Source organism: Citrus sinensis, chromosome 5 (genome assembly GCF_022201045.2).
Source record: "Citrus sinensis cultivar Valencia sweet orange chromosome 5, DVS_A1.0, whole genome shotgun sequence".
Taxonomy (NCBI): domain Eukaryota; kingdom Viridiplantae; phylum Streptophyta; class Magnoliopsida; order Sapindales; family Rutaceae; genus Citrus; species Citrus sinensis.
Genome location: NC_068560.1, coordinates 21217274 through 21241174, shown reverse-complemented (window position 1 = coordinate 21241174; position 23901 = coordinate 21217274). Strand labels below are relative to the sequence as shown.

General features: G+C 33.8%; 1 protein-coding gene and 2 pseudogenes across 1 annotated transcript in view; all 3 read left to right on the top strand.

The window, feature by feature from the left end:
• The window catches only part of LOC102625700 (MATH domain and coiled-coil domain-containing protein At2g42480-like), a 34316-nt gene extending 14416 nt beyond the window's left edge, over positions 1-19900 (top strand). The window contains exons 5-6 of the mRNA XM_052440563.1: positions 19321-19487; positions 19588-19900. Of these exons, the coding sequence (XP_052296523.1) occupies positions 19321-19487; positions 19588-19742 (322 nt within the window). The 3' untranslated portion in view covers positions 19743-19900. The remainder of the gene's footprint in view (positions 1-19320; positions 19488-19587) is intronic.
• LOC127902094 (uncharacterized) overlaps positions 1865-23901 on the top strand; it is a 37989-nt pseudogene continuing 15952 nt past the window's right edge.
• On the top strand, positions 9030-10208 carry LOC102614518 (ubiquitin C-terminal hydrolase 12-like; annotated as a pseudogene).

The window sequence follows — 23901 nt, the reverse complement described above, 5'->3', positions numbered from 1 at the left end:
CCTTAACAACTTCGGTATCATCTTCTCTTGGTTCTGGAAATGGTTCCAATTTTGGATCAAGAACATATGCCACTTTAAGAACAGTAAGGAGAAAGAACAATTTTCCCTTCCAACGAGTGAAATTAGTTCCATCAAAACGATCGAGATGGACACTAGGATTCAAAAATGATGTCAAACTCTTCTCAACCTCCATTTGCAAAAAATAAAACCTTAAAGATTGTTAGTGAATTATAAGAATATGGAGGCAAAGAACAAAGAATATTTCTTAGGATTTGAGACGTGTTTGCACACTTTCCTTTAAGGTTTTATTTGCCCTCTCCAATCTTGGTTTGCTATAGAGTATTAATGGCAAATTACCCCCAAGATATATCAAATCCTGAATACAATCTCTATCAAATAAGATTGTATTTCCAGAACATATATGAAACCTACAAAATCTGATCTTTTATCTTATTGTATGTCTTTCTTTTTATGAATAAGATGTTTATTTGAAAGAATACAACCATTAGAAATGGTACTTCTTCGAAAAAACTCTTTTGGTTTGAAAATGCATCGATTTACAATTGAAATCTTTTCAATCTTGCTAACCGTTTTCCAATTGACAACTTTCTGGAAATAAACGGTTAGCCGTTTTCTCAATAAACGGTGAGCCGTTTATTCTAGGACATAAAACATGCTCTCTGGACTTAAACGGTAAGCCGTTTTCATCATAAATGGTGAGCCGTTTATTCCAGAACAAAAAACATGCTCTCTGGACTTAAACGGTTAGCCGTTTTCTCAATAAACGGCAAACCGTTTTCGTCCAGAATATCAAACCAAACAGACTTGAAAGATGTTACAATCTCTCTTACACTAATTGATGTACTTTATTGGTTATAAATACCCATCAATCAAATATAGGAAGAGATTGAGAAATGAAATAGCGAACGGGTGAAGAAATTTTGCTAATCGTTCTCTCATTGACTTTCTTGTTATTATTTCTAATCATTTTAACTTCATTTATTCATATTATTTGCATGCATAATACACTTCCCAAATTTGATCTGCAACTTAAGTACCTAAATACCTTTTAACTTCATTTATTCATATTATTTGCATGCATAATACACATTCCGATTATGTACAGGCTTTTTATAAGAGTGTTATTGAACACATTCAAGCTACTCTCCCATTGCACCCCTTCTTAATCCAAGTAGGTGTAAAAGAGATGGAGGTGTATTGAAAGGATCTCTTTCACTAAAACAGTGGCCATTATTCACAAACAGAAAACGAAACCGTTGAGATGAGACCGGGAGAAAACTGGAAGAGATGTAGACGGATTTTTTTTTCCATTATTATTATTTTTTTAATTTTAAATATGCCATAAAAAATACTCTAAAATACATTCATTCAATATAACAACACAACTTAAGTACCTAAATACCTATTCCCCCCCCCCCCTCTCTCTCTCTCAATTTTTTGTTAGTTTTGCTTTAAAAAAAAATTACACACTTTTTTAATTTATTTTTTTGCTCGTTATAATACGTAGATAAATTACTTAATTATAGTTAGATAGTCATGGAATAATTAGCAAATTATTGAATCATAATCTGTATATTTTCGATAATATTCGAGCAATTAAAAAATTAATTAAATAAAACCGAATGTGATCGAGAATGAATATGAGTATCATAATTATGTAACCATTGAGCTTGAGGTCGAGACTGGCTGTCACCTTGAGAAAAGGTCGCGCAACCATATGTGATGGGTGTAGGCAGAGGCCGAGAGGCATGCCGATGGTCGTTCCAGTATAAGGGCATTTTAGACTTTTCATCACATGTCTTGTATTCGATGCAAAATCAAATTAAATTCCTCGAAATTTCCTCTTTTATATACACATAGAGGCTCACAGAATAAACAGTCAAGACCGAAGCGTGATGGGTAACGAAGATCGAACTTTCTGGCGGCTTGAATCAAAGAATCCATAGATTTTACTTGGGAGAAAAGAAACATCAAAATATAATGAAAAAATATACAAAATAAATAAACATAAAACTAGAAAAAAGAAGTGCATAAATACACTCACAGAGAGAGACTCAGGGAGAGAGAGAGAGTTCTAGAAAGAGAGAGAATGGTGCTGTGGGAGATCACATTGGGAACAGCGTATTTCTTGGGACTGAAGCGGACTTACAGGCTTGCTTTGAGGATTCAGCGTCGCGTTATCAGCCCTAAGCACCCTCGGATTCGACAATTTGTTCACCGGTATACTTTTGTTGTTTTTTTATTATTATTATTATTATTATTTAATTATTTTGTTTTGAGTTTGATTCTGATTAATTTGTAGCTTGATGGGTCAGCTATCAATAGGGTTATTAGCGGATGAGTCACAGATTGGGAACGTGCATTTTCAAGTGTATTTATTGATTAAGCTAGGTAGTTCAAGTTTTAATTTTCATTAATGGGTTCTGTAGCTATGCTCATTAAGACTATAAGAGCTGGTGATTTTAGAGTCAAAAGAGGATTATGATGATAATGATGATGGTGTTGGTGGTGTTGGTGGTGTTGATAATGATACGCATGACACTGATATGGGTATACTAACAATACATTGCGATGCAATGTTCTTTGTTTCACGATTTTATGATATTTTTCGAAATTGATCTTGGTAATTTGATTTAACTGTATGGTTGTGTTTGTTATTCGGAAGTTGGTTATTGATGCTTGCTAAAGATCTAATGTAAGAAAGCAGAGGAGAGTAATGGAGTTTTATTGTGGTAGGAATTGATTCCTTGGAGTAATAATGTGGCTTACTACCAGCTTGGCTAGACAGAGAACGGCTTATTAGCAAAGGCAACGGACAGAAGGAACCAAAATTTTAGGTTTTCTAAGAATAGGGAGAGGGTGAAATAAATAAAATTACAAATTTGTAAAAGATCCTGAAAACCTGATTTCAAAAGTTTATCCAGATATATGTGTTGTTGTCTACTCATATCATTTATTGCAGTGAAAGTAAGCCAGGTTTACCTTATAGAAACTAGTGTTGTGTGAACTTAACCATGGAGTAACTATATAGGAAGCAACAGACATGAGCTATCCTTGTGGCATCTTCTATGTACTTACATATTTCCTTAGGGAGTAATCCTATGCTATCAAAAACCATAAAAGCGTATGCTCTTTTGGGAGGCATTGCATGGATTTTGGTTTTCTTTTTGGGTCAATGATTCATAGAATTTCTTCTTGCTCTTCCCTTGTATTCTCTCTTCTCACTACCTATTTTACCGTTATCTCTTCTATTTCTCTTTCTTTAAAAACTTTTCAGCTGAAATTTCTATCTTCTTATGCCTCTTCAATCGGATTTTGATGGATCTTGTGGAGTTGATTTTGTCAAATCTGAATTCAATATGTTGCAGCAATGCATCCCACGGCATGGGATTATCTTAGACTATGTGTCCACAATAATGACGGCTTGTCTTTGCCTACGTATTAATCATCTCTTTGAAATGTTACTTTGACGGTGGTTCATAAATTGTTATTCATTGTCTGAATTTTCTGTGTGAGTGCCATGCCGTTAGACCATCTCTTAAAATGGAAGTTTTCTTGCTAGATGCACCTATTGTATTCTGCTTGTTTACGTTTGAGTGTGCCCCATCTTGGCTATTCCAATGAAATTATTGCTTCCAATCTAATGAGCTCCATTGAAGTTTAGTTATACAGAGGTCAGCATATGTGTTTGAATACGGCTATAACAAAGTACCAATCTGTATTTTAGCTGTGTTAATTATATAGGAATATGAAGGGAAAAACTATAGTTTAGTACTTCAACTAGTTCATTGTGCATCCTGTCACTTCTACTTCAGCTTGTACCAATCTGTATTTTAGCTGTGTTAATTATATAGGAATATGAAGGGAAAAACTTTAGTTTAGTACTTCAACTGGTTCATTGTGCATCCTGTCACTTCTACTTCAGCTTGTACCAATCTGTATTTTAGCTGTGTTAATTATATAGGAATATGAAGGGAAAAACTTTAGCTTAGTATTTCAACTAGTTCTTTGTGCATCCTGTCACTTCTACTTCAGCTTGGATGTAAACTGATGTGAATGGTTCACATTGACTTGATATCATGTGCAGTATGAGAGACCACTGAGCTCTTCCCTCAAAGCAATTATTCTTTCCTATCTGACTTAGAATGGCCCTGTGCATTTCATAATAAAATCAGCTTCTAAATCTGTGATCTTATGACATATTGTATAGGCTAGGTTGCTGAATTTTTTATTTAACCAATTATGGAGCAAAGCCAATCCTTAAAAGATTAAGAGAAGTTACTATCAACTCAGTTGATCATTGAATATCTGCAGCTGCAACCTGCATTCTTCGCTCTAGATTGGTGCATAATTTCTATTGCGAAGTTTTGCAAACCTCCAACTAGTTTTGTCTATGTGCCAATTATGGGATTTGAATCAACTTATCTTTTAGATTTGCTATACCAAACTTTTAACGAAATTTTTTTTGCTGTTTTGGCATTATGTTGAACACTTGATGTCAAAATAACATGTTTGCCAGCTTCTTGTAGTACCTGTAGGTGAAGCAGTCAGAGAGTCATATATGTATTCCTGTGAACTTATTATCCAATCAAGCTACAATGCTCCGATACGAGAACTAATTTCATTATTATGAGCACATTCTTAAATTGCTGTCTCTCTTTGGGTGATATGAAGATTTTGGAGAAGCACAAGTACTAACGTCCAAAGCTGGAGGTCATTGCTGTACTCTTGTTTAGTTCAAAGAGACTGTTTTGAAATGATAGATTGAAAGTTCTTCTGTGCTTTTCTTTTTAATGAGCCGTTGTATTTTGATGTTTATTAGTAGGACGTTATTAACTTCATGAAAGTAAGTTACCAGGGCACATATCTTTGTTCCAGAATCCTTCCGATCTAGTTGTAATAATTCATGAAAGCCTCTGCATAAAACGGAAATCCTAAATTAGTTAATTGTTTCAATACTTTGGACTTTGAATTGATTTAGTATGCCTCATGAAACCAATAATTGCACATCCTCCACTCTTAAGAGTCTCAGTGTGATATTGACCACGGTACTGCCTGAGCATTGCATTCTTCCCACTGGTTGGCTCATTGGATTCCATACTACTGTTTAACTACTGCTGTTATGTCAGTTACTAGCTGGCAAATACTGTTATTTCTACAATTGTTTTGAATAATAACAAATTTATTACTCCTCCAACTTGGAACTGCCATTGTTTTTGGAAGACTGCCCTTCATTCTTCATTGATTTTTTCCACAGCCGAGTACGTGCTGCCTTTGATGTTGCTCTCAAGTTTCACAGGAACATACATGAGAGGGACATAGAAGTTCGTAGAAATGCTGGATTCTACGTTGGCTTGACTGAATGAAACCATCTGCCCAGATACGTGGTCCGCCTGAGAAACTGTCACTTGGCCCCAGCACGAGCATGACCAACCATGGAATGAAGTCCTCGAATCCAAAAACTCCTGGAGTCCAAACATCTAGAAACAAGGAATCTGATAGACATCTGTTTAGCTCATCAAAAAATATATGGCCTAACCCACCCTTTTCTACCATTGCCATGATGATGCGGCATCCAAGGCCTGCGGGAACAACAACCCAGTATAGGCATCTTGAGACAAATGGATCTGATCTGTTGAGTTTGAACTACAATAGAAATGGGTTTGATGGAGTCCTGCGAAAGGACATTATGCAGTGGTTGCTGCAAAAGTGAAGGTAGAAGCTTATCAGACACCTGTTACTTTCTGAAGTTTTAATCGCCAATAATTCAGTTATAATATCTCACTCAAACCGCTCGCATTATTGGACTCCTAAATTTGAAATTCATCCATGCTAGTTATGGACCTGTTGCTTGATGCACTAATTACTGAAGGGCTGCGTGCTGCGAAAGCTGGCAAAGATAGGTTTTAGTTGTTCTGCTTCTTTACTCAAAGATAGTAATTGTTCTCTCCGCTTTCAGTGACTCTAGGTTTTTTGTTTCCGAACCAGTAACTGCATAGTTGCTTCTGGTAATGTTTGTTTGTTTCTTTGTTTGTGATGCACATTCCTCCAGTTTGGAAACGGCTGTGGTGATGGCGATCATCTTTCTCTGTACTTGGCTTTGGGAGATTCCACAGTCGAGGTGATTAAAGAATATATATGTGGAGCATACATTGCGAATCATAGATCAAGTGGGGGCAAAACATAAATCTTTTCGAGGTATAATGTGTGTATTTACATGCAATTAGTATTTGAGGCAAATCCAAATAATATAACAAGAGCGTTCCTTTTACTCTAGCAGAGGATCAAGACTGGTTCCATACACCAAGCGATAACTGGGGCCGGCCAAGATTCATTTCATTGAGCGAGTTAGATGAGCCAGAGACTGGATTTCTAGTGAATGGCGTTTGCGTGGTGGAAGTCTGGAAGCTGAGGTCACTGTGCTTGTAATTTCCGAGCCATTATAACAAGTAATTAATTGTCCTCCAAATGGGTTCTTTTATTGTGTGATGCTGACTGCCTGGGCAATCTAGGAAATTTATTTCTCTTGTGGTTTTCCAAAATAACTCTTACGATTGTTTATTGTTTATGCTGTCCAGCTAACTTTTTAGTGTGATTTTGGTTTTCTATTTCTCTGCATCTCTTTAAGGAGAAATTCATTATATTCCGTCCGCTGTAATGCTTCTCTTCTCAAGTTACGTCAGTCAAATTTCCTCGCGAAATCATCAATTCTCACAAAATAATGAAGAAAAAAACATGTCCTTATCAGTACCACCAACTCAATTTGCAAATAAAAAAAAACGAAAAAAAAATTAATCGAAAACAGAGCAAGCCAATATGAATTCTTTTCATCTCAGCCTGCTCAAAAACAGAGTAAGATAAAGAGAAATTTACACTCGTCCACCTGTTTGTTTTGTCCTTTTTAAAAATACACAAACACTTCTTTTTTTTCAGCGCGCCACCTGAAGTTTGCTTTGTTGCATTCTTCCACTTCCGTCTAATTTTCGTTAGTGGATTTGACGGAATGTTAACGAAATGACCTTTTTACCCCTCAAAATTACAATTTAACCCAAAATAAATAGAAATTAGTGATAAATTGGATGGATTTAATTTTTTTCAAAGGTGGATGCTAGAAATTGGAGGAAAATAGTGTTTGTTGCTTGCTAAATTTAGAAAATATCTATTTATTTTTTTGAAAGAGAAAAAATAAATACAAATTTTCTAAATCTAGCAAGTAACAAACACTATTTTCCTCCAAAAAAATAAATACAAATTTTCTAAATTTAGCAAGCAACAAACATTATTTTCCTCCAATTTCTAGCATCTACCTTTGAAAAAAATTAAATCCATCTAATTTATCTCCAATTTCTATTTATTTTGGGTTAAATTGTAATTTTGAGGGGTAAAAAGGTCATTCCGTTAAATTTGTTAACGGAAATTAGACGGAAGTGGAAGAATGCAACAAAAAGTAAACTTCAGATGGCGCGCTGAAAAAAAAAAAAGTGTTTGTGTATTTTTGAAAAAGACAAAATAAATAGGTGGACGGTTGTAAATTCCCAAGCTTAAATAATAATGTGAAAGCTCAAAAACAGAGCAAGATGAATCTTTTCAATAATGTGAAAGTAAATAAAACAATAAGGTGAAGAGTTATGAATTTTCCTAATGCTTGCGTAAACAATCACGACCGAGGAAAACTTTCCAGAAATAAGAACAGAAATTTTAATGCAACCTACAATGAGATGATAGAACGAGTTGTCATTCACATATTGCTTATTCATCAATCTTTTCACCTTTGGTTAAAGTCGGGAGGTAACACTCAATTTATGCAGGAACCAACAAACAAAAGATGCATTTTTTGGTAGTATGAAGACAATTGAACCAGCGAGCGTGATGCACCCCCCACCCCCCCAAAAAAAAAAGAAGAAGAGAATTGGTGACCCAGGTCATATGACTTTAGTATGCGCGGTAGTATCATTTTTTATAAATTTCTGAGACTTTGTTTTGGGGTTGTGGTTATAAGCTTTCGGGTCCCACGTCACATGATTTTCGGCCAAGCAGAATTTAGTTTCCCTTTTGTCAGTCAATTTGTTTCAGAAATTTTGATGGTGATCAAATCAAAATTGATGCTTCTATTCATGTATCAGTGCAATAAGTGAGCTAGTGATAATCGTGGCTCTGTTTTGGACTTGAATACCTTTGAAGAGCTAGCTAGCGGTCTTGTAGTTGTTTAACATTATATGCGAGGGAGGAAGGTTATGGTCTTTTGTGGTATCACTGCTCCATTAACACTTTACCCATGTTTGAGTATCATATTGGCATTTTTACGTTGATGAACTAATTAACATAAATATATCATCTAAGCTGCTATGCACAACGCTATGGTTGGATCTAATTAGGATTCAATAATATCGTATTTTTCAATATTAACTTGGGGATATTCTGTTCGATCTAGACTTACTTTGGCTTTGAGTCAGCTTCTTTTTATTTCTAATCAATCGGTGTTAATTAAAAATTACTTAAATGTATAGCCATTGCAAGATACACTTCACTACCACCGGCTCATTACATTTGATAATCGAAAATATTTTATAATATTTGATAGTAAATTGCAATGATAGTACCAAATCGGGCCTAAATTTTGGAAGCTAATTTTTTAATATTTGATAATAGAAAATAGAACAACTAAAATATTGCTTCAGCTCGTTGAAATACACATTTTTTGAGTGGAGGGTACATATTCTTGTTCATTTGTATTGTAGTTGTTTTCTTGCCCCTTACCATCCATTCTTGCAACCAAGCAAAGAAATCAAAATTCCTTGACCAAACCAAACAAATTAAAGAGTCAATATCCGTTCTCCGCATTGCATTCCTCTTTCCATTCCATTCTTGCGACTATCAGTTTCCAAAACTTGGCGAATATCAATAGTTATTCTGACTCTTTCTGAAAATTTAATGTTGAATTGTATAAACCCTCAGCCTTGGTGCTTTATATATACCATGGTCCCTTCTAGATATTAACAAATACTACTCTTGAGAGAAAACTCTAACCCTTGAAAAAATCTTATTATAATCGAATCGTTCTTCAATAGTAGTTTTAGTACCTGAAGAAATGCAGTAGTTTGGAGGAATTCGTTGCAATGGAAAATGACTCCGCAGACCAAGTTGGTATGTTCTCTGACTCTTTCCCCAGCTCCCCTTCTCTATGTATGTTTATATATGTGCATTGAACATTTCTAGCCTGTTATTTTACGATCAGTGTTAAAATTACTCTTGACAGCAATTTCAAGATCCATTTCAAATGTACCACCGGCACATTTCTTACTCAAAATAGAGACATTTTCATCTCTTGTGGAGAATAATGTGGAAAATTGTGAATCTTTGGAATTTGATGCTGGAGGCTACAAGTGGTGTGGCCCAAAACCTAATTGTACACTATATTCAGATTACCTTATTACTAAATTATATATCATAATCTAATATGTTATTTTGAATTCATGATGGTTTCAGGAAACTTGTTGTCTACCCAAATGGAAATAAAAAAAAAACGTGAAAGATCACATCTCACTCTACTTGGCTATGGTAGACACAAGTTCACTTGGCCTTGGTTGGGAAGTCTATGTGATTTTCCGCCTATTTGTGCTTGATCAAAACAAAGACGAGTTCTTGATTCTTCAAGGTTGATTATCACACTAAAAAATGTCTATGATTGTTTTGTTTTTAATTATTTAAGTGAAACCTAATCGATGATTTGGGCCGAGTCACCTTCATGTGATAGATGCCATGGGAAAAGAAAGGCGTTTTCATGTACTGAAGCTTGAATGGGGTTTTGATCAATTCATTCCGCTTGAAGAATTTAACGATGCTTCGAATGGATATCTTGTGGGAGATACGTGTGTTTTTGGGGCAGAAGTATTGGTTAAAGAAAGGAACAAATGCAAAGGAGAGTGCCTTTTCCTAGCGAAATTGACATCTGCTTCCAATTATAAGCATGTTTGGAAGATCGAGAACTTTTCAAAGTTAGAGGCAAAGCTTTACGAATCAGAAGTATTCGTTGCTGGAAACCAAAAGTGGCATGTATACTTTATGAAATGGTGTTCAAGTACGGACGTTCGGAGTTTATAGAAATCGGAATTAAAATATGATCAAAGTTGTACATTTAACAGCAGTTTACAACTCTAATATATCATAGACTAAGTCTAGACCTAAGCATGACTAATATTTAGGGTTCATTTGTACATGTGCAATATATTTCTGATGCAAAAGAAATTCTTTTTGAGTTTTGGATAATACAACTTGTTAAAAAGATGCATCATGTTAAAACCACTTCTTCGAATGCATAATGTAAAATGAATTGTTTAAAAAATTTATTTGTTTCTCTATTCATGTATATAATTAATGTAAATGCCACATCTGAAAGTTAATGTTTAATTGAATCCAGAGACTTAAACTTTACCCTTGTTGATTTTTCTCAGGAAGATAAAACTCTATCCCAAAGGACGGGGAGTAGGTAGGGGCAGTCATATTTCAGTGTACTTGGCATTGGCTGACTTGTCAACTATAACTCGTGATTCTAAAATATACGTGCATTTTACCTTGCGAATCCGGGATCAAGTGTTGTCAAAGCATAATGAAAAAAAAGGTAAATTATTAGAAACCCAAACTTTAACAGGTAAATACAAATAACTTCAGGTTTCTGCTGTTGTTCTTGCAGCTAGTACATGGCTCAGTACTTCAAACGAAGATTGGGGTTGGTCAACATTTGTTGAACTCAGTTACTTTAACAAGGCAGAAAATGGTTTTCTTATGAATGATGTGTGCCTTGTGGAAGCAGAGGTGCTAAGAATTTCCAAAGCCCTGTAATATCTAACTAATAAGCATTGTAACTCTTGCAAGAAAATTGGGATGCCAATTTTTTTATTTTATTTCTTATAATAAGAGTTAATCTCATTGTACCCATACCTTTTGGCAAAGAAATCCAGTTACTGACACTTGATAATATTGGTTATTAAGTCTTCACATGGAGATGCCTTCTTATGGGTTTAGCATGTGATATCTAATCCACTGTTGCTTCTGTCCTCTTTATATTTTTCTTTATAGTCGCAATAAGTAAACTTGACTATGGCTTTGGTATTACAGGCTTTTTATCATATAAATGTGAAATAAAATCAATTTAATTTTTAAATAACATCAAAAAATATTTATCAATTACTAAAATACTACTCAACCACAATACTAAATCGGGACTAAATTTTGGAAGCTAATTATATAATATTTTATAATAGAAAACAGAACAACTAAAATATTGCTTCAACTCGTTGAAATATACATTTTCTAGTGGAGGATATTTTTGTTCATTTGTATTATGAATAATGATATTGCCACAAACTCTTGTACAAATTTATTTTGTACAAACTGATGTGGCATTAATTTATTGGTTGAATTAAATATCTCTTAACCCACATGATTTATTTCTATTATTTTATATTGTCATTCAATCAATGAATTAATGACACATCAGTTTACACAAAATAAGTTTGTATAAAAGTTTATGGTTGTATCATCACTCTTGTATTATAGTTGTTTTCTTTCCCTGACCATTCCATTCTTATAACCAAACGAAAGAATCAATATTCCTTGACCAAACCAAACGAATTAAAAAAATCAATATTCCTTTCCCTATTCTATTCCCCTTTCCTTACCTTTAGCTTTCCTTTCCATTCTTGCAACCATCAGTTTCCAAAATTCGGTGTCTATCAGTAGTCATTCTAGCTCTTTCTAAAAATTTATTCTTGAATTGTATAAACCCTTAACCTTGATATGATTTATATATACCATGGTCACTTTTAGATATTTTAAAGGAAAAATATTGCTCTTGAGAGAACTCTAACCCTTGGAAAATCTTATTATAATCAATCTTTCTTCAATATTAGTTTTGGCACTTGAAGAATTATAGTAATTTGGATGAATTTGTTGCAATGGAAAAACAAGTTGGTATGTTCTTTGAAATGGTGCTCCGGTCCGAACGCCCTTACCAAGTTTGGATTTAAACTATGAAAATGCAAAAAGTAATTAGCAGGTGCATGAATTAATGCAATAGTAGTTTAACCACTATAAGCTTATTTATAGCTATATACAAATAACTTTAAGGCTTCCTATTATTGTTGTTTCATGCAGCAAGAACATGGCTCAGGTCCTCAATTGAAGATTCGGATTGGCCAAGATTTTCTGAACTTAGTTACGTAGACGAGGCAGGCAATGGGTTTTCTTGTGAATGATGTGTGCATTGTGTGTGCCTGGGATTTCCAAAGCAATGTGGTAATATAACGAATGAGCATCTTTACTTGCAAGAAAATTGGGATGCCAGTTTTTATTTGTAATTTCGTATAATAAGAATTAATTTCATTGTATACCTACAGATAGTTTTCGTGAAAGAAATTCAGTTGCTGACACTCTCACTGTGGTTTGGTTTTCAAGCCTCTACATGGCGATTAGATGGGTTCAGTTTGAGATGTCTAGTTCAATGTTGATATAATTGTCTCTGCATTTTGCTTTATCTCTCTTTAATATATCTTTTGATAAAAAAAAAAGGGGGGGGGGGGGGGCAAAAAATTATCACACCCTTTAAGACATGCGTTATGAGTCGTGCATCACAAAGTACTTTAAGAATAAAAAAGTGTGTTGCTAAATGCACGACTGATTGATATGCTTTATTGGTTATAAATACCCATCAATCAAATACGTCAAAAAATTGAGAGATGAAATAGTGAGCACGTGAAGAAATTTTGTTAATTATGCTCTCATTGACTTATTAGAATTTTTTAATCCTTTTAACTTCATTCTATTTATATTATCTGTATCCATAATCTGAGTACTTCCCAATTTGATCTACAACAAATTGGGAGTTTATGAAATTGCGACGCATTTCAATTACGTACAGCCTTTTTATAAGAGTTTTACTGAACACATTCAAGCTATTCTCCCACTAAAGAGTGGGAAAAAACTGAAAAGAGATTAATGAGGTGTATTTAAAAGATCTCTTTTTTTTTTTGGTTTAAACCATCCGATTTCCGGCGACCGCATTGGGTCCCGACTAATTCGGATTCGGGGTGTAGTTACAGTTAAGGCTCTTTACCCCTCCCAAATGGTGTGTTTAGTGAGGATCGAACCCGAGAGCTCTTCCCACTTACCCAGCCTGCGCCGCCAACTGAGCCACAACCGTTTGGTTTTAAAAGATCTCTTTCACTAAAGAGTGGCCATCATTAACAAACAGAAAACCCAACAATTGGACGAGGCCCGGAGAAAACTGAAAAAAGACGTGGAGTTTTCTTCTTTTTATTATTATTTTTAAAAAAAATTAAATATGCTAAAAAAAATACTGCGAAATACATTCATTCAATATAACAACACAACTTTAAGTACCTAAAAGACCTATTTTTGTCCCTCTCTCTCTCTCTCAATGTTTTGTTAGTTTTCTCTTTTAAAAAAAAAAAATAAGTTACACACTTTTTTTAATTTAATTTTTTCTTCGTTATAATACATAAATAAATTACTTAATTATAGTTAGGTAATCATGGAATAATTAACAAATTATTTAATCATAATTCGTATATATTCGATAATGTTCGAGCAATTTAAAAATTAATTAAATAAAATCAAATATAGATCGAAAATGAATACGAGTATCATAATTATGTAACCATTGAGGTCGAGACTAGTTGTCACCATGAGAAAAGGGCGCGCAAGCATATGCGTCTATGGCCGTTCCAATAGAAGGGCATTTTAGACTTTTCATTACATATTTGTCATGTTTATGGAATTTTAATTTCGTTGATGGCATATTCTGTGCAAATTAAATTCCTCAAAATTTCCTCTTTATATACATATAAAAGCTGACACGATGGACAATCGAGCCCTCAAGACCGAAGCGGGATGGGTAACCAGGATCGAAATTTCCGGCGGCTTGAAAATAAAAGAATCCATAGATTTTACTTGGGAGAAAAGAAACATCAAAATATTATTAAAAAATATACAAAATATGCCATTAAAAAAATACTATAAAATACATTCATTCAATATAAAAACACAACCTAAGTACCCAAATACCTATTTTTTCCCTCTATCTCTCTCTCAATTTTTTGTTAGTTTTTCTTTTTTATAAAAAAAAGTTACACACTTTTTTAATTTAATTTTTTGCTCGGTATAATACATAGATAAATTGCTTAATTATAGTTAGATAGTCATGGAATAATTAACAAATTATTGAATCATAATCTGTATATTTTCGATAATATTCAAGCAATTAAAAAATTGATTAAATAAAACCAAATGTAGATCGAGAATGAATATGATTACCATAATTATGTAACCATTGAGGTCGAGGCGCGTCCGCCTGTCAATGGCCATTCCAGTGTAAGGGCATTTTAGACTTTCCCTCACATGTTTTGTCATGTTTATGGAATTTTAATTTCATTGATGGCATATTCGGGGCAAAATTAAATTCCTCAAAATTTCCTCTTTATGCACCTATAAAAGCTGACACGATGCCTTCCAAAAACCAAAAACCAAAAAAAAAAAAACTGACACGATGAACCGTTGAACACTTGAGACCGAAGCGTGATGGGTAACCAAGATCGAAATTTCTGGTGTTGGTGGTGGTGATAATGATATGTATGATACTGCTATGGGATATACTAACAACGCATTGCAATGCAATATTCTTTGTTTCACGGTTTTATGATATTTTTCAAATTTGATCTTGGTAATTTGATTTAACTGTATGGTAGCGTGGGTTATTCGGAATTTGGTTATTGATGCTTGCTAAAGATCTAATGTATGAAAGCAGAGGAGAGTAATGGAGTTTTGTTGTGGCTAGGAATTGATTTCTTGGAGTAATCATGTGGCTTACCACTAGCTTGGCTAGACAGAGAACGGCTTATTAGCAAAGGCAACGGACAGAAGGAACCAAAATTTTAGGTTTTCTAAGAATAGGGAGAGGGTGAAACAAATAAACTTACAAATTTGTAAAAGATCCTGAAAACCTAATTTCAAATGTTTATCCAGATGTCAGTGTTGTTGTCTACTCATATTATATATTTTTAGCAGTCCAACATAACGATTTTTAGTAATTTTTATACTCAACTAAAAATTATGAAATTAAACATACAATAAGTAGACATAATAAGGAAAATTGGCGAAGTCAGACATGCTGCTGAAAATCAGAATTTTCCAACACAATTGTTCTAATTTCGAAAATTCACAACAAATTGATTAGTTGCAATCTCTTTGCACAAAATACATCATTGAAAACCTTGAGATGTCTACTTTAATTTTATGGTGCAGAAATTAAATAAAAAATAAAGGAAAAATAGTAATCAAATCACGCTGCTCATGCCTCATAATGCCTGACTGGTCATTCATGATAAAAAGAACAATACATGCATTCATCATCAAATACATAAGATCGTATTAGAGAGCATGAATTAAAGAAGGATAAATACCTCAAAACTTCTTTCAAACATGCATAAAAGAAGACCTTGGAATTCATTTTTTAATACATTTTTATTTGGTTGAAGAATTTTAAATCATAGGGAGATAGGAAGAGTTTAAGTTTTATAAAAACAAATGCTTTTATAAAAATACATTGTGCGATAGATAGATATTCCCTCATAAATTATTTTAAAAAAATAAATAAAAAGAATTATAACTTATCTCAAATAATGCTAATTAAAATAAATTTGCAACAAAAGATAAACAATTAAATAGATAAGCATAATTAAATTCAAACAAATAATTAGAGATGGGTGTTACATTGGGAGTGGCCAAAATTTGTTAAACTCGGTTACTTGAACAATGCTAGCAATGGTTTTCTTGTGAATGATGTGTGCATTGTGGAAACAGAGGTGCATGTGCTCGGAACTTCCAAAGCCCTGTAATATATACTCTAATTAGCATTGTTACTCTTGCAAGAAAATTGGAATGCCAATTTTTAATTTTGTTTCTTATAATAAAAGTTAATCTCATTGTACCCATATATTCTGGTAAAGAAATTCTTATGCTGACATTCAATAATTGGCGGTTAATTGTTTGTTAAGTCTCCACATGGAGATTAGATGTGATGCCTTCTTATGGATTAAGCATGTGATATCTAATTCATTGTTGTATTTCTCTCTCTATATTTTGCCTTATAGTTGCGCTAGGTAAGGTATTATAGGTTTTTTATCTTACAAGTGTAAAATAAAGTTAACCTATCTTTCAAATCACATCAATAAATGTTTACTAAATACTTAAGTGCTGCTTAACCACAATAGCAAATCGGCCCAAAATTTGGAAATTAATTATATAACATTTGATAATAAAAAACAGAACAATTAAAATATTGATTCAACTCGTTGATATATACATTTTTTGATTGGAGGGTATTTTTGTTCACTTGTATTGTAGTTGTTTTCTTTCCCATTACCATTCCATTCTTACAACCAAGCAAAGAAATCAATATTCCATAACCAAACCAAACAAATTAAAGAAATCAATATTCCTTTACCCTTTCCATTCCATTCTTGCAACTATCAGTTTCCAAATTTTGGTGAATGTCAATAGTCATTCTGACACTTTCTGAAAATTTAATGTTACCATTCCATTCTTGCAACTATCAATTTCCAAATTTTGGTGAATGTCAATAGTCATTCTGATACTTTCTGAAAATTTACCCTTTCCATTCCATTCTTGTAACTATCAGTTTCTAAATTTTGGTGAATGTCAATAGTCATTTTGACACTTTCTTTCCCATTACCATTACATTCTTGCAACCAAACAAAGAAATCAATATTCCTTAACAAAACTAAACAAATTAAAGAAATCAATATTCCTTTACCCTTTCCATTCCATTCTTGCAACTATCAGTTTCCAAATTTTGGTGAATGTCAATAGTCATTCTGACACTTTTTGAAAATTTAATGTTACCATTCCATTCTTGCAACTATCAATTTCCAAATTTTGGTGAATATCAATAGTCATTCTGATACTTTCTGAAAATTTACCTATTCTTGTAACTATCAGTTTCCAAATTTTGGTGAATGTCAATAGTCATTTTGACACTTTCTTTCCCATTACCATTCCATTCTTGCAACCAAACAAAGAAATCAATATTCCTTAACCAAACCAAACAAATTAAAGAAATCAATATTCCTTTACCCTTTCCATTCCATTCTTGCAACTATCAGTTTCCAAATTTTGGTGAATGTCAATAGTCATTCTGACACTTTCTGAAAATTTACCCTTTCCATTCCATTCTTGTAACTATCAGTTTCCAAATTTTGGTGAATGTCAATAGTCATTTTGACACTTTCTTTCCCATTACCATTACATTCTTGCAACCAAACAAAGAAATCAATATTCCTTAACAAAACCAAACAAATTAAAGAAATCAATATTCCTTTACCCTTTCCATTCCATTCTTGCAACTATCAGTTTCCAAATTTTGGTGAATGTCAATAGTCATTCTGACACTTTTTGAAAATTTAATGTTACCATTCCATTCTTACAACTATCAATTTCCAAATTTTGGTGAATGTCAATAGTCATTTTGACACTTTCTTTCCCATTACCATTCCATTCTTGCAACCAAACAAAGAATTCAATATTCCTTAACCAAACCAAACAAATTAAAGAAATCAATATTCCTTTACCCTTTCCATTCCATTCTTGCAACTATCAGTTTCCAAATTTTGGTGAATGTCAATAGTCATTTTGACACTTTTTGAAAATTTAATGTTGAATCGTATAAACCCTCAACCTTGATGCTTTATATATACCATGGTCCCTTTTAGATATTTTAAAGAAGAAAGGTTACTCTTGAGATAACTCTAACCCTTAAAAAATCTTATTATAATCAATCTTTCTTCTATACTCTTTTTAGTGCTTGAAGAGTTATAGTAGTTTGAAGGAATTTGTTGCAATGGAAAATCAAGTTGGTACGTTATCAGGCTCTTTCCCCAGCTCCCTTTCTCTATGTATGTTTATATATGTAAATCGAACACTTTTAGCTTGTTATTTTCTTATCAGTGTTAAAATGACTCTTGACAGCAGTTTCAAGATCCATTTCACATGTACCACCGGCTCATTTCCTACTCAAAATACAGACATTTTCGTCCCTTCTAGAAAATAATGTGGAAAGTTATGAATCTTCGGAATTTAATGTTGGAAGCCACAAATGGTATGGCCTAAAACTTAGTACACTGATATTAAGATTACCTTATTGCTTAATTATATATCATAATCTAATATGTTATTTAATTCATGATGGTTTCAGGAAACTTGTTGTGTACCCAAATGGAAATAAAAAAAAAAGGTGAAAGATCACATCTCACTCTACTTGGCAATGGCAGACTCAAGTTCTTTTGGTTCCGGTTGGGAAGTCTTTGTGATTTTTCGCCTGTTTGTGCATGATCAGAACGAAGACACGTACTTGATTCCTCAAGGTTGATTATTAAACTCAAGAATATTTATGATCATTTTGTTCTTAATTATTTAACTGAGAGCTAATCAATGATTTGACGTTACTTCATCATGCGGTAGATGCAATGGGAAATGAAAGACGTTTTCATGGGTTGAAGCTTGAATGGGGTTTTGATCAATTCATCCCGCTTAAAGAATTTAACGATGCTTCAAATGGATATCTTGTGGGAGATACATGTATTTTTGGAGCAGAAGTCTTTGTTAAAGAAAGGAACATAGTCAAAGGAGAGTGCCTTTCCATGAAGAAATTCACATCTGCTTCCCCTTATAAATATGTTTGGAAGATCAAGAACTTTTCAAACTTGGAGGCAAAGCGTTACGAATCAGAAGTATTCGTTGCTGGAGATCAAAAGTGGTACGTATACTTTCTGAATTGCTGTTCAAGTACAGACGTTCGAGAGTTTTTAAAATTCGGATTTGAACTATGACAAGTTGTACTTTTAACAACGATTTACAACTCTAATGTATCATAGACTAAATCTAGACATTTGTACCTGAGCATGACTAATACTTAGGGTTCATTTGTTCATGCGCGATATATTTCTGATGCCGATGCATGCAGAAGAAATTCTTTTGAGTAGTTTTGAATAATACAACTTGTTAAAATAATGCATCATGTTAAAACCACTTCTTCAAATGTGTAATGCAAAATGATTTGCACAAATTTTTTTATTTATCTATTCATATATATAATCTAAACATCACATCTGAAAGTTAATGTTTTGATAATTTGTTAAATGGAACCTCTTAGTAAATATGTACAATTGAATGCCGAGACTTAAACTTTACCCTTCTTGATTTTTTCAGGAAGATACAACTCTATCCCAAGGGACACGGAGTAGCTAGTGGCAGTCATATTTCTATGTACTTGGAATTGGCTGACTTGTCAACTATAACTCGTGGTTTTAAAATATACGTGCATTTCACACTGCGAATCCGGAATCAAGTTCAATCAATACATAATGATTGTACAAGTAAGTTATTATTAACCCAAAGTTTACAGGGATTGAAGTCCATCAATAAGGGTTGTAGCTAAGTACATATAACTTCAGGTTTCTATTGTTGTTCTTGCAGCTAGTGATTGGTTCAGGACCTCAATCGATAATTGGGGTTGGCACAAGTTTATGGAACTCAGTTACTTGAACAAGGCAGGCAATGGTTTTCTTGTGAATGATGTCTGCATTGTCGAAGCCAAGGTCTCAGTGCTTGGAATTTCCGACGCCCTGTAATATATACTATAATGAGCATTGTTACTCTTGCAAGAAAATTGGGATGCCAATTTTTTAATTTTATTTCTTATAATAAGAGTTAATCTCATTGTATCCATATCTTCTGGCAAAGAAATTCAGTTGCTAACACTTAATAATTGGTGGTTAATTGGCTGTTAAGCCTTCACATGGAGATTACGTGGGCGATGCTTTCTTATAGGTTTAGCTTGTGATATCTAATTCATTGTTGCTTTTTCTCTCTCTATAATTTGCCTTATAGTCGTGATAGGCATGATATTATAGATTTTTCATCATACAAGTGTAAAATAAAATCAATTTAACATTCAAACCATATCAACAAGTGTTTACCTGTGGTACTCGCTTACAATGTCAAACCATGCCTAAATTTGAAATTAATTATATAATATTTGATAATAAAGAATAGAACAATTAAAATATTGCTTCAACTCGTTGAAATATATGTATATATTTTTTTAGTGGAGGGTATTTTTGTTCATTTGTATTGTAGTTGTTTTCTTTCCCCTTACCATTCCATTCTTGCAATCAAGCAAAGAAATCAATATTCCTTGACCAAACCAAACAAAATAAAGAAACTAATATTCCTTTCCCCATTCCATTACCTTGTCCTTTGCCCTTTCCATTCCATTCTTGCAACCATCAGTTTCCGAAACTTTGTGAATATCAATAGTTATTCTAACTCTAAAAATTTAATGTTTAATAGTACAGACCCTCAACCTTGATGCTTTGTATATACCATGGTCTCTTTTAGATATCTTAAAGAAGAAATATTACTCTTCAGAGAATACTCTAACCCTTGAAAAATCTTATTGTAATCAATCTTCTTCAGTACTAATTTTAGTGCCTGAGGAATTTTAGTAATTAGGAGGAATTTGTAGCAATGGAAAACGACTTTGTAGGCCAAGTTGGCATGTTCTCTGACTCTTTCCCCATCTCCTCTTCTCTATGTATGTTTATATATATATGTGCATTGAACATTTTTTGCCTGTTGTTTTCTGATCAGTGTTAAAATTACTCTTGACAGCAATTTCAAGATCCATTTCACATGTTCTTTGAAATGGTGCTCCGGTCCAAACGTCCTTACCAAGTTTGGATTTAAACTATGATCAGAAAGACGTCCAATCCTAAGGATAATTATATTTAATTAGGATTCAAAAGTATACACGTGTGATATAGTTGATGCAAAAGAAATTCTATCATATGAAAATGATTTTTTTGGTTAATATCCTTACTCATATCATCTAATTAAATGCCTCATCCTGGAAATTAGCCGTTAATTGATTTTTTCTGGAGGATACAGCTCCATCCCAAGGTAATCAAAAGTGGAACCAGCGGTCATTTTTCTTTGCTCTTGGCATTGGTTGATTCCTCAACTATAACTCATGGTTTTAAAAGATACGTGCATTTTACGCTGCGAATCTGGGATCAAGTGCAGGGAAAGCATGAAAATGCAAAAAGTAATTAAAATAATGTATCTTTCATTGCTGTTGTGAGATATGTCTATCCATCCACCTCTTGATTAAAATAATGTATCTTTCACACTAATACTTTAGCAAGTGAGTTATGAAGGCAGCTACATGATATCTGACGTATGTTTTTATCACACCCTTTAAGACATGTTTATGAGTTCTGCATCACAAAGTACTTTAAGAATGTTGAAATGTTAAAAACAGAGCAGACAAATTTGTTTGACTCTCGAGAAAATGAAAGAAAATGAATATTCCAGATCTTTATTTCTTTGCTTACTATTTTCTTAGTTACAAATCTCGGCTATCATGATTATATATATATACATGCTTCTAATCACAGAGCTGAACTTAAAACAATACTAACAGAATACAGAGACTACATAACAGACTTTGCTGAGCTGTCATTCTAACTCCTAACTACTAAGCTGACTGGATATCAGATCACACGTGCCAAGTGTGTACATTCTTTGGATGATTGATGGGCTTCCTTAACAGGCCCCCTCAAACTCAAGGGACATGGATGCACCTTGAGTTTGGCTCTAAAGTAATTGAAGTGAGTAAATGTGAGAGGCTTTGTCAAGATGTCTGCAATCTGCTCTTCACTTGGAATATAGCTGATTTGTAGCTCTCTTGCCAGCACCTTATCTCTAACAAAATGCATGTCTAACTCAATGTGCTTTGTTCTTGAGTGATAGACAGGATTTTTAGCTAACTCTGTTGCACTTACATTGTCACACCAAATTGTTGGTAACAATGTGCACTCAATCTTAAGCTCATTAAGTAGTGACTGTATCCAGGTAATTTATGCACTTGCAGAGGCAAGTGCTCTATACTCACTCTCTGCACTTGACCTTGTGACTACAGTTTGCTTCTTTGATGACCAAGACACCAGGTTGTTTCCAAAATAAATGCAGTAGGCTCCTATCGATTTTCTATCATCAACATCACATGCCCAATCTGCATCAGTGTATCCTGTAATTTTCATTTCCCCTCCAGCTGAAAATTTTAATCCATAATCTTATGTTGCTTTCAAATATCTGAGGACTCTTTTGCAAGCTAATATATGTTGAAGAGTTGGTGCTGCTACATATTGGCTTAGTTTATGAACTGAAAAAGAAATTTCTGGTCTAGTTAAAACCAGATACTGCAGGCCTCCAACTAAGCTTCTGTAGATTGTTGCATCTTCAATATACTGTCCTAGATGCCCTTTAACTTCCTTCTGAAGTTTGTAACCTGTAACCATTGGCGTGTCACAGCTCTTGCAATCCAACATGTCAGCTCTATTCAGTAGATCTTTAATGTATTTCTTCTGTGACAAATACATACTATCCTGAGCATAAACAACTTCTATTCCAAGGAAGTATGATAATGTTCCCAGATCTTTTAAAGCAAACATTTTACTAAACTCAGAGATGAACCTTTCCAATTCCTTACTATTTGCACCAGTGATCAAAATATCATCAACATATATTAGAATCAGTATTATTGACCCATGTATCTCCTTAAAGAAAAGAGATGTATCAGCCTTAGAGTTCTGAAAATTCTAGATTGTGATTAAGGAGTTCTTCAGCTTGTCATACCAGGCCCTGGGAGCCTGTTTCAGACCATACAAAGCTTTCTTCAATTTGCACACATGACCAGGTTTTTGCATATCAACAAATCCCTCAAGCTGACACATGTATACATCCCCATTCAACTCTATATTTAGAAAAGCATTATTCACATCAACTTGTCTAACTACCCACTTGTTCATCATAGCTAGGCTCAACACAATCCTCACAGTACATGGTTTCACAACAAGACTAAAAGTCTCAAAATAGTCAACTCCTTCAGTTTGCTGAAAACCTTTGGCAACTAGCCTAGCTTTGTACTTAGCTATGCTACCATCAGTGTTCTGCTTAATCCTAAACACCCATTTATTGCCAACAATTTTGTGCTCAGCTGAATATGGAACTAATGACCAAGTGTTATTCCCGATCAGTGCTTCATACTCATCTCTCATGGCTTGGTACCAGTTCTGATCATAAAGAGCTTCTTGAATTATATCAGGTTCCTTATTGGCTAAAGTTGCAGTGTATAGCTTGGGTTTGAAGATTCCAGATTTTGATCTGGTAGTCATTCTATGAGAAGGTTGTGGGGCAAGAATTTTGTTTGTGACATGTGCTGCATTTTGTTGGATGTCTATTTGGTTTTCAGGTTGTGTTTGAAGTGGTTCTGGATTTCGTAAAGACTCTGGATTTTGTGAAGGTAAAGAAAATGATGATGATTCTGATAGAGTGTGGTTACCTTGTTCTTGTTGACATGGAATGTCTGTATGTACAGGCATAGAAGGTGTTTGTTGATGTCCTGCTAAGCTTACTGAGTAAGCATCTTCAAAGCTGCTGTGAGGTAAGAAAAGGGTGGATAACTGATAGACTTGCTGTGGAGAAAAATTAGACACTGATACTGGTGTTTCAGAGTTTTTGTTTTGTTGAGACAAATTGAAAGCCTTATCAGTGGAGTAAGGAAACACTATTTCATCAAATATCACATGTCTCAGTATGTGAACTTTACCAGAACTGGTGAGACACTTATAGCCTTTATGAGAAGGACTATAGCCAATAAAAATGCACTTGCTGGTATGGAAATCAAACTTGTGTTTATTGAAATCTCTCAAATATGGATAGCATAGA